This window comes from Sus scrofa, chromosome 13 (assembly GCF_000003025.6).
Source record: "Sus scrofa isolate TJ Tabasco breed Duroc chromosome 13, Sscrofa11.1, whole genome shotgun sequence".
NCBI classification, from domain to species: Eukaryota; Metazoa; Chordata; class Mammalia; order Artiodactyla; family Suidae; genus Sus; species Sus scrofa.
In genome coordinates, this window is record NC_010455.5 from 189,232,442 (window position 1) to 189,246,930 (window position 14,489).

Genomic DNA, 14,489 nt, shown 5'->3' on the forward strand with positions numbered 1-14,489 from the left:
CTTAACCCACTGAGCACGGCCAGGGATCGAACCCTCAACCTCATGGTTCCTAGTCGGATTCGTTAACCACTGCGCCACAACGGGAACTCCCTGGATCTTTTTAATATTTGTTATTACAGTAATTACATATAAGTGATTATCAAAACCACATGGCTATTCATTTTTATTTTTGACAACTTATGAAATAATTTATAGCCACCATTTTTATAACTGGCTCTTATGCATGATCTTGTCGGTAATGGACTTTTAAAACAAACAGAAACCGTCTATAACATGTCAATTTTCCCAGTCATGTTTTCAATTACAAGCATTAATTTAGGGAATTCCCACTGTGGCGTAATAGGTTAAGAATCTGACTACAGCGGCTTGGCTTGCTGCAGAGATGCAGGTTTGATCTCCAGCCTAGCCCCATGGATTAAAGCATCTGGTGTTGCTGCAGCTGCAGTGTATGTCATAGCTGTGGCACAGGTCACAACTATAGTTTGGACTCAGTCCCTGGCCTGGAAACTTACATACGCTGCTGGTGAGGCCATTAAAAAATAAAATAAATAAAGTATTATTTAAATAACACTTTTAGTAGTCAGTTTATAAATTGTGGCAGAGTGAATACATATTTATTCTTAGTCAAGCCAGATTCTTTTAGATGAGCAATAGACAATATAAGAACCTGCCTTCTTGTGGGGGCCAGGGAGAAATACAAAAGGTTTTATTTGGTTAGGCATTACCTGACTTGCAGTTTTGCAAGTTATGGAAATAATCATCCCTTAACCTCATTTTATGAACTTGGGCCAGCAATTTTGGAACACATCCATAACTGCGAAAGATGTTTTGTAGCTAACTTTAAAACAATTGTTGACCTCAGCCAGCTGAACTATATGACAATTTTTTGTTTATTTTTCTATTTAACTTACTCTGGAAAAGCGAAGAAAAAAAAATCAGTTCAAGAAATTAGCCAACAGAGACTATTCCTAACATCTGTTGGTAAAATGTTAGGAATAGTAAATTGTTTGTATCCAGGAAAAGTTGGATACAAAATCCAACATTTTGTTTACATAAAAAGACAACTGGGTGCAAATGAGCAAAATAAAACTGAATTGAAAGATTTAGAAAGGCTGGGACTCAGTAGCAATCTTATAATTTTTTTTTTTTTTAAGATTTAGAATTTTCTGTTTAAATAAGTTCGAGATAAGTGACCACAGTTTAAAAAATATTATTACTTAACTAAAGGCAAACCTTGAGGTAAACAATTCCAGGAAACAAAGTAGCTAGGAGAAGATGCTTACAATCATAGAAAGAAATATTCAGCTACCAAGAAATGCTACCTATTTTTTAATTTATTTTCTTATTTTTTTAAATTTTTTTGCTTTTTAGGGCTGCACCCACAGCATACGGAAGTTCTCGTCGGGCTTGGTGTCAAATCAGAGCTGCAGCTGCCGGCCTACGCCACAACCACAGCAATGTCAGATCCAAGCCGAGTCTATGACCCATAGCACAGCTCAGGGCAACAATGGATCCCTAACCCACTGATCCAGGCCAGGGATTTAACCCGAATCCTCATGGATCCTAGTCGCGTTTGTTACCGCTGAGCCACAACAGGGACTCTGACCTATTTATTAATTTAATCAAACTAATCCCCAGTATAATATTTTTGCCTTTACAGTTTTGCAAATTCAATCAAGCCTTTCTTTTTGCATGTCTGGGACACATTTTTTTTTTTTCTGTTCAAATATAGACATATAAAATGATGAGGGAATTACTAAAATTCCTGAAGTTAACAGCTGGACTTTAAATAGAACTTTAAGAGCGATTTTTGAAAATGTAAGAAGTAATTCTCAAAGAAGGTTTTAGCTGGCAGAAAATGGACTGGGAAGCGGGGAGTTTTGATTATACCCTGTCCTAAATCTCCCAGTCTCAGATTGGACTAACGTTTGCCTCAAATGAAAGAAGACCAAGTCTCCAAAAGAAAATAAACATTCTCAGGAGGCAGAGTGGGGTCTGAAAAGTTCAAAGATAGGATGTGAAGGGAACAAAGAATATCTTTTCCTATTTTGCCAACACTCTCCCCTCAGCTGGTTTCTAGGGAATATGAATCTTCATTGTTTTGTCTAAAAGTTGTACTAACACAGTTCAGAAGTCACAAGAAATGCCAGTCATCATTGGAGCTTCTCCAAGGGCACTAATTTACATATGACTCAAGGAGAAAAAAGACTTTTTTCAAAGTGTACTTCAAAAGTTTCATAGCATAACAGTTTATTTTTTTGAATTTTATTTTTATTATTTTTTTTATCACATCTGTAGTTGTATAATGATCATCACAATCCAATTTCACAGGATTTCCATCCCACAACCCAAACATATATCCCCCCCACCCAGGATAACAGTTTAGAATCAGAATCATTGGCAAAAACTTGCAGCAATCATGCCATTTAAATGTAGGTGTTGGTGTTCCAGTTGTGGCTCAGCAGTAACAAAACCGACTGGTGTCCATGAGGTTGAGGGTTCGATCCCTGGCCCCATTCAAGTTGGTATTGCTGTGAGCTGTGATATAGGCCAGCAGCTGCAGCTCCATTTGGATCCCTAGTTTGGGAACTTCCGTATGCCGCAGGTGCCACCCTAACAAATAAGTAAATAAATAAAATATTAATTATCTAATGAATGAAATGTAGGTGTAGTGTTGGAGTTCCCTGGTGGCTCCGTAGGCTAAGGATCTGGTATTGTCGCTGCTGTGGCTCAGGTCACTGAGGCTGTCTGATCCTTGGCCGGGAAGTACTACTTTGGAATGCTATGAGTGTGGGAAAAATTTAAAGAACGTAGGTGTGGTGCACAAGAACTCATGAGGCTCTGACTTTTCTCCAGCTCACTTAAGAGGATTCTGGCTTGGCCAGCTTAGTTTCTTCTCTTCCTCTGCTCTCTGAAAATCTAAACTCTCCCTTTGGACCCTACAAAATAAAATTGAAGAAGGAGAGGAGAAGCTGGAAAAGAGAGGCACTCAACCATGAAAAGGAATGAAATCGTGTTGTTTGCAGCAACATGGGTGGACATAGATTATCATACTGAGTGATATAAGTCAGACAGGGAAAGATAAACATCATGTGACATCACTTAGATGTGGAATCTTAACATATGATACAAATGAACCTATTCACTGAACAAAAACAGACATACAGACTTTGAAAACAAACTTACGGTTACCAAAGGGGACAGGTTGGGGGAGGGATGGACTGGGGGTTTGGGACTGGCATATGCACACTATTGCATGTGGAATGGGTGGTCAAAGGGGACCTGCTATATAGCACAAGGAACTGTACCCAATATGCAGTGATAATCTATGTGGAAAAAGAATCTGAAAAAGAATGGATAGTGTGTGCGTGTGCGTGCGCGTGTGTGTGAATCACTGTTGTAGAGTAGAAATTATCTCAACATTGTTAACTACACTTCAATAAAACTTAAAAATGAAAAAAAAGGAGGGGTTCAGAGGACTATGCACCATATTCTGGTATGTGACGGAAGTAGATGGAACGGGGAAAATCAAGTATTTAAAAAGATTCCTTAGGGCCATTCATGGTTCGAAATTACTCTTTGGTGGCCCTCTCTGAGACTGAGCCACATGGGTGACCGCCTTATACAACTATATATATTTACAAGGGTCAATAAAAGAATCAGCTCAGGCCTCCATTCTTCACATAGACACAAGATTTGCCAGTCTCCTTAGAAAATGCTTGCAACTTAAAGATATGTACAATCTGAATAGTTAAAGTTGAAGAGTGGAGTTAGACATTTGAGGTTTGTAGATTTTTGAGATTTTTATTTTCACAATTAGATTTGTTGTCCAGACTTCCAAGGAAGAGAGAAAGGTGGGGGGGGGGGAATTATCCAGAATAGCAGGTGCTCTTCAAGAAGAATAAAATGTAGCAAAGTAGAAGAATCATTTATGTGGCAATGTACATATAGACGAATGATTGAAAGAAAAGATGCCATGTCATTGGAACAATTTTTCCCACCTTCTCAGAAGTGTAATAAATTATTCAGAGTTAAGATATCATAGAAACTTTCAAAATCCTTGATCTGATGGTTCCTTGCCCTCCTGAAGTCTATTCCTGGATCTTCAAACCAACCTACCTGTGAGTCTAGAGTAGTGGTTCTCCACAGCTGTGGCTTCCCCATCCTACTCTAAATGGACATTTGTCAATATCTAGAAACATTTTTGGTTATCATGACTTGGGGTGGGAGGGATAGGGATGGCATCTAGTGGGTAGAAGCCAGTGACACTGCAGAGCATCCTATAGTGCACAGGACAAGCTCCCACAAGAAGGAATGTTCCAGTCCCAAATGCCATCAGTGTTCGCATTTAGAAACCCTTGTCTAGAACCTTCCCTCTGAGATTACTTGGTGTCCTACCTGTATAGCCTCTCAGCTTCCATCTTCCTGCTGTTCTTCTGAGCCAGTCTTTTACTTTCATCAAGACCACCCGTTTCTCAGCCTGTTCCATTTTCATTAGATCCATGGACCTTTCTACCTGGCATCTTTAGTTAACCTGATGCCACAGTTCAGCTTGTGGGGAATGTGATATGGTGCCCAGTATAGAATAGTAATAAACAATGTGGACATGGAGTATAATTCAGATGAAAGGTCAAATCCCAACGCCACCACCTACTACTTGTATACCCTTAGCCAAGTTTCTTACCCTCTCTGTGCCTCAGTTTCCCCACTGGGAAAAATGTGGATAAAAATGGTACCCTGCCACAGAGACGTGTGAGCGTTCAATAAATGCATACATGTAAAGCAATGGGAATGTTGCCTAATACCCAAGTGCATAATAAGTGTTAGCTGGTGGTGTTCCTTCTTGAGAGCCCACTAAGGCCTATGTCCTCCCACCCACCTGCTCCTCTCTACTCTGGTCCGGGGAGAAGGTATATTTTACTCATGATGTCTTTGCTCAGATGTTTGCTTAAGCTATGCATTGTTTCCATTTCCCTGTTGGCCCAGGTTTCTAAATGTGGAAAGGCAGGACGTACCCTGCTTTTCTCTCTCTGTGGGTTTTGGCTACCCACATCCCCTCCCTGAGGCAAAGAACACTTGGCAGCCTGGAGGTGGGGGAGGGCAAAGAGGAGAAAAGGCACATGTTTCCAAACACTATCCTGAAAGATACACACCTCTGTCTCTAGATGGAAATGGATGAGTAAATGGATGAAAGGATGACTGCTCATGGGCGATGTGCCTCATTTCCTGGCTTGAGTGACCATGTGGATTGTAGGACCTTTCACTGTGATGGGACCTGTAGAAAGAAAACAAAGTTTGGGGACAAGCAGAGTTCAGTTTTGCCCACGAGTCTTGGTGCTTGTAGAAAATGGAGATACAGATACTCACCAGAAGAGGAGTTTATGGATTTAATCTCAAAAGAGAGAATGGAGCTAGAGACACAGATTTAGGACTTTTCAGTAAAAATGGTAGATGGGTCAATAAGAGTATATAAAAGTTTATACAGAAAGGAGTTAGCTGAGTTGGGAAAGCAGTTTCTGGATGGATGGATGGATGGATGGATGGATGGATGGATGGTTGGATGGGCAGAACAAGGAGGAAGAAGACCCCACAGAGACCAAATGAAGACTAAAAGAGAATCATGTCACCAAATCCACAGGAGTCAGCACAGTCAAATGTCAGGAAGAGATTAGTAAGATAAAACCTGAAAGTGTCCATTGAATAGGGCAACAAAGACATCATTTTTGATGGTTTGTTTTTTGGTTTTGGTTTTGGCTATACCTACAGCATGTGCAAGTTTCCAGGCCATGAATAATCAAACCTGCATCACCACATCATCTGAGCCACTGCAGTCACAACACCAGATACTTAACCCACTGAGCCACAGGGGAACTCCATGTCATTTTGGCCTTGGTGAAAATAGGGTCAGTGAACTATATGATGACAGAAAACAGATGGTAGCATGAGCAGAGAACTAGCATTTCTAGTAAACTGCAGAAATATATCTTCAAGGAATAAACTTCTTAGAGTTCCCTCATGGCTCAACAGGTTAAGGATCTGGTGTTGTCACTGCTGTGGCTCCAGATACCGATGTGGTGTGGATTCTATCCCTGGATGGATAACTGAAGGCATGCAGGCCTGGCCAAAAAATCAACAAACAAGCAAAGAAAAAACAGAAAAGAAACAAGAAATAACCTTCTTTAGATTTTTATGAGTTTAATTTGGTCTTAGACTATTTCCCATATGATTTTTTAGGGTGAACTGCAGTTGGATTGTTTGCCTAAATTGTTTACTCAGGATGATTTTACTCAAGATGACCAGCAAGAATGCTTTGTATTAAAATAATTAACACCAACCCAATATTGCGTACTTATGACACCTTCCTAGAGGCATGGCTTGTCTTCCTTCTAGGACCCTTCTTTAGTATCATTTTGCCCTGACCTCATTTACTGGATTCTTCTCACGAGTAAACAATAAGAAGGGGTTTCATTCCTTACTTCAGTATATCGTCATTGTGCCTTGCTTTATGCCAGGCATTTTTCTAGGTGTTTCAACTATATCAGAGAATACAACAGGCAGAAAATCTTGCCCTTGTAGCATTTATATTTCAGAGATGCATAGTAATAGGAAATGATTTAAATTATTTTTAAACATGGTCATTAAGCTGGGCCATAGAGTGATATCCATAAAGTGAAATAATACAAAGTGATCTTATCAAAGATTAAATCAGACCATTTTAATTCCTGGTTCTGCTACTTTTTTTTTTTAAAGTCTTGATTATGCCTACCACACCAAGTCATTTCACATATTGAATGTTATTAAATTAAAAAAATATGTGAAAGCACGTCTTTAAAATGAAAACTTCCATATAACTTTACAAGAGCGATGCTGATGTCCTCACTATTATCCTCCTCATCATCATTAGCAGCAGCAGCAGCATCCAGCAATTAACTATCAGATCCCATTAGGAACCATAATAGGTCAGTCTTTTCAACCCTATAGACCAATCCTGGAAAATCATTGAAATGTTTAGGGGGAAAACAAAGATATTCTATTTGAATTTTTCATCATAATCTTATATACAAAGTTTATAAACATTGTATACCACGTATACATTTCATAACCCAAAAATATGCTAAGTGACTCATTTCTATATGTTGTAGGTATAGTTAGGGATAAGTTTCTAAGGCAGTTTATATCCTTACGTAAGGCACTCAAAATAATTAGCTTTTGTTTTCAGGGGGCAATAGCTGTGATAGTATTTGATCACCTACTAGGCTGAATTAAGGACATAGATTCTTATTTAACAAACAGGCTTGTTGTCTTGGGGCGGAGGGGCAAATAGATTCATGAGTTCTGCTTGGCGAAATGCTTAAAGGGCAAAACCGCAATGGAGAAAATGGAATAAAAAACAGAGAGTTTGCCTTGGCATTTCCTATTTTGATGCTTTAAAACTTATGTGTTATGAACTGCGTGAGGCTGTCATCAAACTAGGTCGGTTTGCTTTAATATGGCATCCCATTCAAGCGTTTGAGAATGGCCTTTTGCACCATTTTAATTGTCCTGTCTTTTTCATCTTTCAGATCATAAGGCCTGTGGATTCTCTGACCCAAAAGATCATCACGTAGTCACAGCAATAGAGTATCAAGGTAGCGTATCTTACTGATTTTCATGGGCTGTACTGTTTAAATGACTCATGGGGATGACATGCATGAGCATCTTTCTATTTTTTGTCAGGAACTTCTGCCTCACTTCACACTAACTCCTCTGCCTGTAATGTTGCACCCTGCTGTTTTCACCTGGAGAACTCTTTCTCCATCTCCTCAGTGGAAATTCTGGACATTCCATAAAAGACCTGATATACAAAGAAGGTCTCTTATTGGAGTTCCCACATGACTCAGTGGAAGCGAATCTCTCTAGTATCCATGAAGATGCAGATTCGATCCCTGGCCTCACTCAGTGGGTTAAGGATCCAGTGTTGCCGTGAGCTGTGGTGTAGGCCGGCAGCTACAGCTCCAGTTTGACCCCTAGCCTGGGAACCTCCATATGCCTCGGGTGCAGCCCTAAAAAGAAAAAAAAAAAAATAATAAGGTCTCTTATTATGTAAACAAAAAAAAAATAAAAAGGTCTCTTATTATGTCAAGTATCTGCAACACAGCAAATCTAATTCGTAGAACTGGAAGGTGGTGATCTTGCAAAATTTCCTGGCAGCTCAATTTCATGAGTGGAAATTAACATAAGCCCTACTGTATGTATTTAAGATAACATTAATAGAGCTTATCTGGTGGTATCATTTTGTTATTTTATTTTGGCTTCTTAAATATTTATAAGGGAGAAGTTGGTATTTAATGGGTATAAAGTTTCAATTTTGCAAAATGAAAAATTTCTGGAGATTGCACAACAATGTGAATATATTTAACACAAATTAACACAATTAAACCATTAAGAAGGTAAATTTTAAATTAAGAAGGTAAATTTTAAATTAAGTGTATTTATCATAATTAAATTTTTTTAAGGATCTAATAACCAAAAGGAATTATAAGAGCTTTTATCAATGGACTTCAAATATTGACATCTACTACTTTTCCAAAGGATCTTTTACTGAGAACACATGAATAATACTGGGCAACAAGAAGAATTACCATTTCTTAAATGTGATGCTTCTTGAGACCATAAATATTTAAGAAATAGGTTTCAAATGTTTGATCCCTCTTCTTTGAATATGTCTTAGGTTCTTAGAGAGAGAGAGGTTTGGAATAAAGAGACAAAGATTTTAAAAAGAGGGCTGAGGTGAGGAGGAATTAAATGAACTAATATTTAACCAGTGTTTATAGTAGTGCCAGGCATATAGTAAGTTGTTTGTGCTTGTTAAGTTAAAATATGCTAGGATAAGAACCAGCCTGTCATTCACTTATTTTAATTATTAAGGTTAATCAGATTCTTTGAAATCCTTATATTTTACATGATTAAGCTAATAAAACATGCTTTATCATGACTTAGGTTTTCTTTCTTTTTTTTTTTTTTTTTTTGTCTTTTCAGGGACGCAACTACAGCATATGGAGGTTCCCAGGCTAGGGGTCTACACCACAACCACAGCAACACAGGATCGAGCTGTGCCTGAGACCTACACTGTAGCTCACAGCAACACCAGCTCCTTAACTCACTGAGTGAGGCCAGGTATCAAACCTGCAACCTCATGGTTCCTAGTCGGATTTGTTTCTGGTTCCTAGTCGGATTTGTTTCCGCTGCACCAGGATGGGAACGCCTGTTTTTTTCTTTTTTAGCCATACCCACAGCAAATGAAAGTTCCCGGGCCAAGGACTGAATCCAAGACGCAGTGTGGACCTACACCACAGCTGCAGCAATGCTGTGTCCTTAACCTGATACACCACAGCAGGAACTCCTATCATGACTTAGTTTTAACCGTGGGGAGAGGTGGGATAAAGAAATTAATGATTGGGAGTAATCTGGGACTCGGGAGTACTTATAGGGAAAGATAAACGTAGTTGAGTGAGAGGCCAAAAAGAGACTGGAAATGCCAGTGAATGAGCACAGTGAGTGGAAAAGATGGGTCAGGATGTCCACGTGGCACAAAGGAAATGAAGTTAATTTCTCCTACTTTTTACTTTCCTATTCTTACTGTTGGGTCCAGGTGGACCCAAGCACTGCCCCCCAGGCACTAATGCCATGATATCTGATTTACGATGCAAAAAGTATATTCTTGAGTCTCAGGTTACTTTAAAAATATGTACTGAGGTGAAATCCACATAACCTAAAATTCATGATATTACAGTGCACAGTTAAGTGGCAATCATTACATTTACAGTGTTATGGAACCACCACCTCTATCTAATTTCAAAGCATTTCCATCACTCTAAACTAAAACCCTTTACCACTTATATAACTTTGTATTTTTTTTTTTTTTGGCCACACCTGCAGCATGTGGAAGTTCCCAGGTCAGGGGACAGAACCCTCACCATGGCAGAACCCAAACAGCAGTGACTGCCCGATCCTTAATCTGCTGAGCCCCCAGGGAACTCCCCACTGACAGCACTTTAAAATATGTGTTTGATTTTTAATATAGAAAATCCTTCCATATTTAGGGCAATCAGATGTTAGTCTTATTTACTCCCAAATAAATATTTTCTATTTTTTTGTTTCACCTCTGCTCCTTTTAATTAAAAATTACATTTTGATTCTATTTTATATGTGCTCCAGTCATTCCAACTTGGCTTTCCATAAAGCAAAAATAAATGTCTACCTTCTTCCACCTTTCAGTTTTAGGTTATCTTACAAAGTAACCTAATTTTATGTAATGTCTAATATTTTATGATTTGTATATATGTGTATGTGTGCTCCCCCTAGTTCATTTATTTTTTTTTTGTCTTTTGTCTCTCTGATGCCTCTAAATCATGAATTAATTAATTCTTTCTTTTCGGTACTGTTTTTCTGTATCACTTCCTATAGTGATGCCAAAAGCAAAATGAGAGTTAAATGAGGGCCCCTCTGCCAGGCTTATAAATTATATAAGTGGCCTTATGCAGAGAGTGTCAAGCCTGAGAGCAATAAATCAGAATTTAATAGCATGCTTTTCTCCATAAAAGTTATTTATAGTAATTCTTTAGACCTACTTTGCTAGTATCAATTTTCTTACATTGTGTAAGGTTTTGATGACTTTTAACTTGAGCACAGAGAATGAAATGAAATGACAGCAATATAGAATCTTAGAAAAATTAAAATTCACAATGATTCAGTGTGATTCCTAAAAGTGATTATTTTGTTACATGTTGAAAAAATGATTTTTCTAAATCAAGAACTATTTTTTTCTCAATCCAAACTGAAACAGATATTTTTGGCAATATAATAATCATCTAACAGAAAAACTAGGTGCCGTTTTTTGCTTTAATATGCCTTGTTTTGAGAAAGTAAATATTTATATCTGTATTACATTTTCTTTGCTGTCTCAAACACGGGTAACACTTTAGTTCAAATCTTAGTAATATGGAGATCAATTTATACTTATACTATTAAGTATGGACTTCTAGGAGTTCCCTGGTGGCCGAGGGGTTAAGGATCCAGCATTGTTGGCAATGGTTCAGTCCCTGGCCCAGAATTTCCTCATGCAACAGGCATGGCCAAAAAAAAAGTATGGATTTCTATCATGGCACAGCAAGTTTGCAACTAATGGATTTCTTTAATGCACAGCAAGTTTGCAACTATAGGTAAGAGAAAAACCTCATAGGTGAAGGTAATAATGAACATCTATGGAGCAAGTACTATATACAAAGTACATTTGTGCCCAAACATATAAACACATTATCTCATTTAATCTTCACAATAACTTGGAGAGATGAGTACTGTTGTTCTTCTCATTTTACAGATTCGAACACAAGCACATCTTTTTTTTTTTTTTAAGTTAAATAATTTACCCAACATCACACATCTAGTTTATGGCTGAGGTCTAACTCCAAAGCTTGTCCCTTAAACTTGAGGGCTAGACAGAGAAAATTATGCTGGCCATGCATGTTGAATTTTGGCTGAAAAGAGAGAGGCGAGTCCATGGTAGTTACTTCCTAAGGTCACTTAGTTCCTTATCCTCCGATGTTGACCCCATGATTCCGTAGATTGACTGTTTCTCACAGTTTTGAAGATCAAGATGCTCCCCCGCTTGGAACACTCCCAAAGAACCGCAAAACTAAACTGAATTTGATTTTGAATTCTAAGGAATTCGAATTCCCTCTCTTAAGTCTTTGGTCCAATCTCACCTTTGAAATGAGGTGAACCCAGACTACTCTATTTTTTAAAAATTGCACCCCCATCCCTTAGCATCCTCCAACTTCCTGTCCTCTGATCTACTCCACCTTCTTTCCATAACACTCATGACTTTTACTGTATAATTCACTTTGTGGTGTTTCTTGTGTGTCTGAAAATCATAAGATCCCAAAGGACGGGGACCTTTGTTTTGCTCAATGCTCTAATTCCAGAACAATGCTAGACACACAATAGTCCTCCATAGAATTTGGAAAAATTGAATACCCCGTTTCTCCATGTTTCATAGGGTCCATGAGACGGAGGCTGGAGTGGAGTCACTGCACTTTAGCAAACCATTTGGTGACATTTTAAGTATAATTTCTGCAGAGGTTTTCCATAGAGCAATGAATAGAAACATCAGGAAGAATTCACCCAAAGGGATGTGTGTGTGTGTGGGTGTGTGTGTCCAGTTAAAAATGTGAAACAATATGATTATTGGAGTATAAATTTATTCCTAAGACCTAGGAGTTTGGGCTAAAAATGAGTGTGGGTATGTGTTTAATTGTTGGAAACTCAACAAAATACGGGAAGGAAATCTATCTAAAACTCAAGACTCCGGAAGGCCACCGCCCGCTCTCCTTAATCACCACAACAGAACCGCGTTTCCTCAGACAAGTCCCTCTGCACACATTTCTGTGTAGCATAACTGTAAACATGTCTGTAAAAAGACATTTGTGTGTATCTATATGCATTACAGAGGGGGGGGAAAAGTCTCAGGAATATGAAGTTGACACTCTGGAGAGCCCAGCTGGAATATACTTTAAACATATTTAGAACTAGAGGTTTCCACTTGGCAATCACCGCAGTTGGCAGGCAGGCCCTGGGGTTTTTCCTCCCTCAGTCATCTTGTTTGGACAGTTATAAGAGGGGGTTCATTGGGTGATTCCAGGAATTCATGAATGACGTAAGTGCAGTAAATTCCTTATGGGAAAGTGACCCTGGCGAGCTCCACTGAGGCGGTTAAGCTTGATGCCCAGATTAATTCTTCTAATAATTTTTCCGGATGGAGATGAGGGGTCGGAGTCTGTGATTTATTAGAAGATCACAAAGGGTGTGTATTAGCTTATTTGCAGAGAAGGTCATTAAAGAAGGGACCGTTCCGGGTTCCATAGTGTGGCATGGGCTGGACTAAATGACTTTCTTCATCACTCAGTGGGAGGTACCCACTGCTTCCCTCTATCCTGGCACTCTTCATGTTGGACTGAAATGACATTACTTTATTTGCCTCTTCTCCCAGACCCTAAACTCCTTGAAGACTGAGAAGAGGAAGAAAAAGATAAATAATTAATTGTAGCTGTAATTAGTCATAGCTGTAAAGAACTTACTGTGTCCAGGCACGTGGGCTTTGAGTGTGTTATTTTATATGATGACTCATGACACCTCTATGACATACTATTTTATTTTATAAATGGCACCTAAGGCTCAAGAACTAGGGACAGTAAAAAAAAAAAAAAAAAAGATTTGGGAGTTCCCTTGTGCTCTTGTGGTTAGGACCCAGCGCTTTCACCACTGTTGCCCAGGTTCAATTCCTGGTCTGGGAACTGAGATACCCACGTCATGCCACTGCACAACACGGCCAAAACAAGGAACTAGGGAAAGTAGTATAACGTCACAAAATTATTATGTGGAAGAATCATAATGTTTTCTTTCTATTTTTTTTTTTTTTCTTTTTAGAGCTGCGTCTGTGACATATGGAAGTTCCCAGGCTAGGGGTCGAATTGGAGCTGCAGCTGCCAGTCTACGCCACAGCCACAGCAACACCAGATCCAAGCTGCCACAGCCTGTGGCAACACTGGATTCTTAACCCACTGAGTGAGGCCAGGAATCCAACCTGTATCTTCACGGACACTATGTCAGGTTCTTAACCGACTGAGCCACAACGGGAACTCCAAGAATCATAATGCTTTCGATTTATCTTTGAATTAAGCCAGCATGGTACCTGAGGTACCATCAATTGAGGTAATTTATGAGTAAATAATTGAATGAATGGATGGAAGAATAATTGAAGGATGTTAAGCCTATTAATTTAATAAAGTATAATTTCAGAAGGACAATTAGAAAACAAGTATTTTTGTTGTTGTTCCTAGAGGTTATTTTAGCCTGTAAATACCCAAAGAAGACCGTGTCCTCCAGATTAGAATGGAAGAAACTGGGGCGGGGTATCTCCTTTGTCTACTATCAACAGGCTCTTCAAGGTAAGAAGCTGGGACTCAATGAGGGGAGGGCAAGAGACCCCGATCCTTTAATTAACCAAAGAGAGCAGGACATGGCTGATGACTGAAAATGTGTTTCTGTAAAGCATGAGCTGAAACCAGCAGGGACCAAGACCTGGAACACAACAAGCACAGAAGCAGAGGACAGAGAACAGAAGTGGGTGAACTCCACGGACCCCTCATTTCTCCGTCCCGTCCTAGAGGCCATTGTTCTTGGTGGCCCAGTAGATTGAACTCTTGAGAGAAAGGAGGAAAAGATGATGGGGTTGGGGTGAAAGGTCACCGCTCAGTTGTAGCAACTGCCCCATTTCCATATCACCATCAAGAAACTAACCCATCACTGAGAAGTTTAGGGAGTTAGGACTTAGCGGAGGGTAAATTCAACTATCTTTATACAGTGCTTTCTTTTTTGAAATTTTTTTTATTTGTCATACATTGCTTTCTACTCCCTGTTCTTCCTGTTGAATATACAGTAAGCTTTTACCT

General features: G+C 39.1%; 1 protein-coding gene across 3 annotated transcripts in view; it reads left to right on the forward strand.

Moving 5' to 3' along the window:
• JAM2 (junctional adhesion molecule 2) overlaps positions 1–14,489 on the forward strand; it is a 76,055-nt gene that overhangs the window by 32,653 nt on the left and 28,913 nt on the right. For all 3 annotated transcript variants that reach the window (XR_002338018.1, XR_002338017.1, XM_021070861.1), the window contains exons 2-3: positions 7,563–7,628; positions 13,878–13,985. Coding sequence is in view for 1 of the 3 variants with exons in the window: in XM_021070861.1 (XP_020926520.1) it covers positions 7,563–7,628; positions 13,878–13,985 (174 nt within the window). In the remaining 2 variants the exon portion in view is untranslated. The remainder of the gene's footprint in view (positions 1–7,562; positions 7,629–13,877; positions 13,986–14,489) is intronic.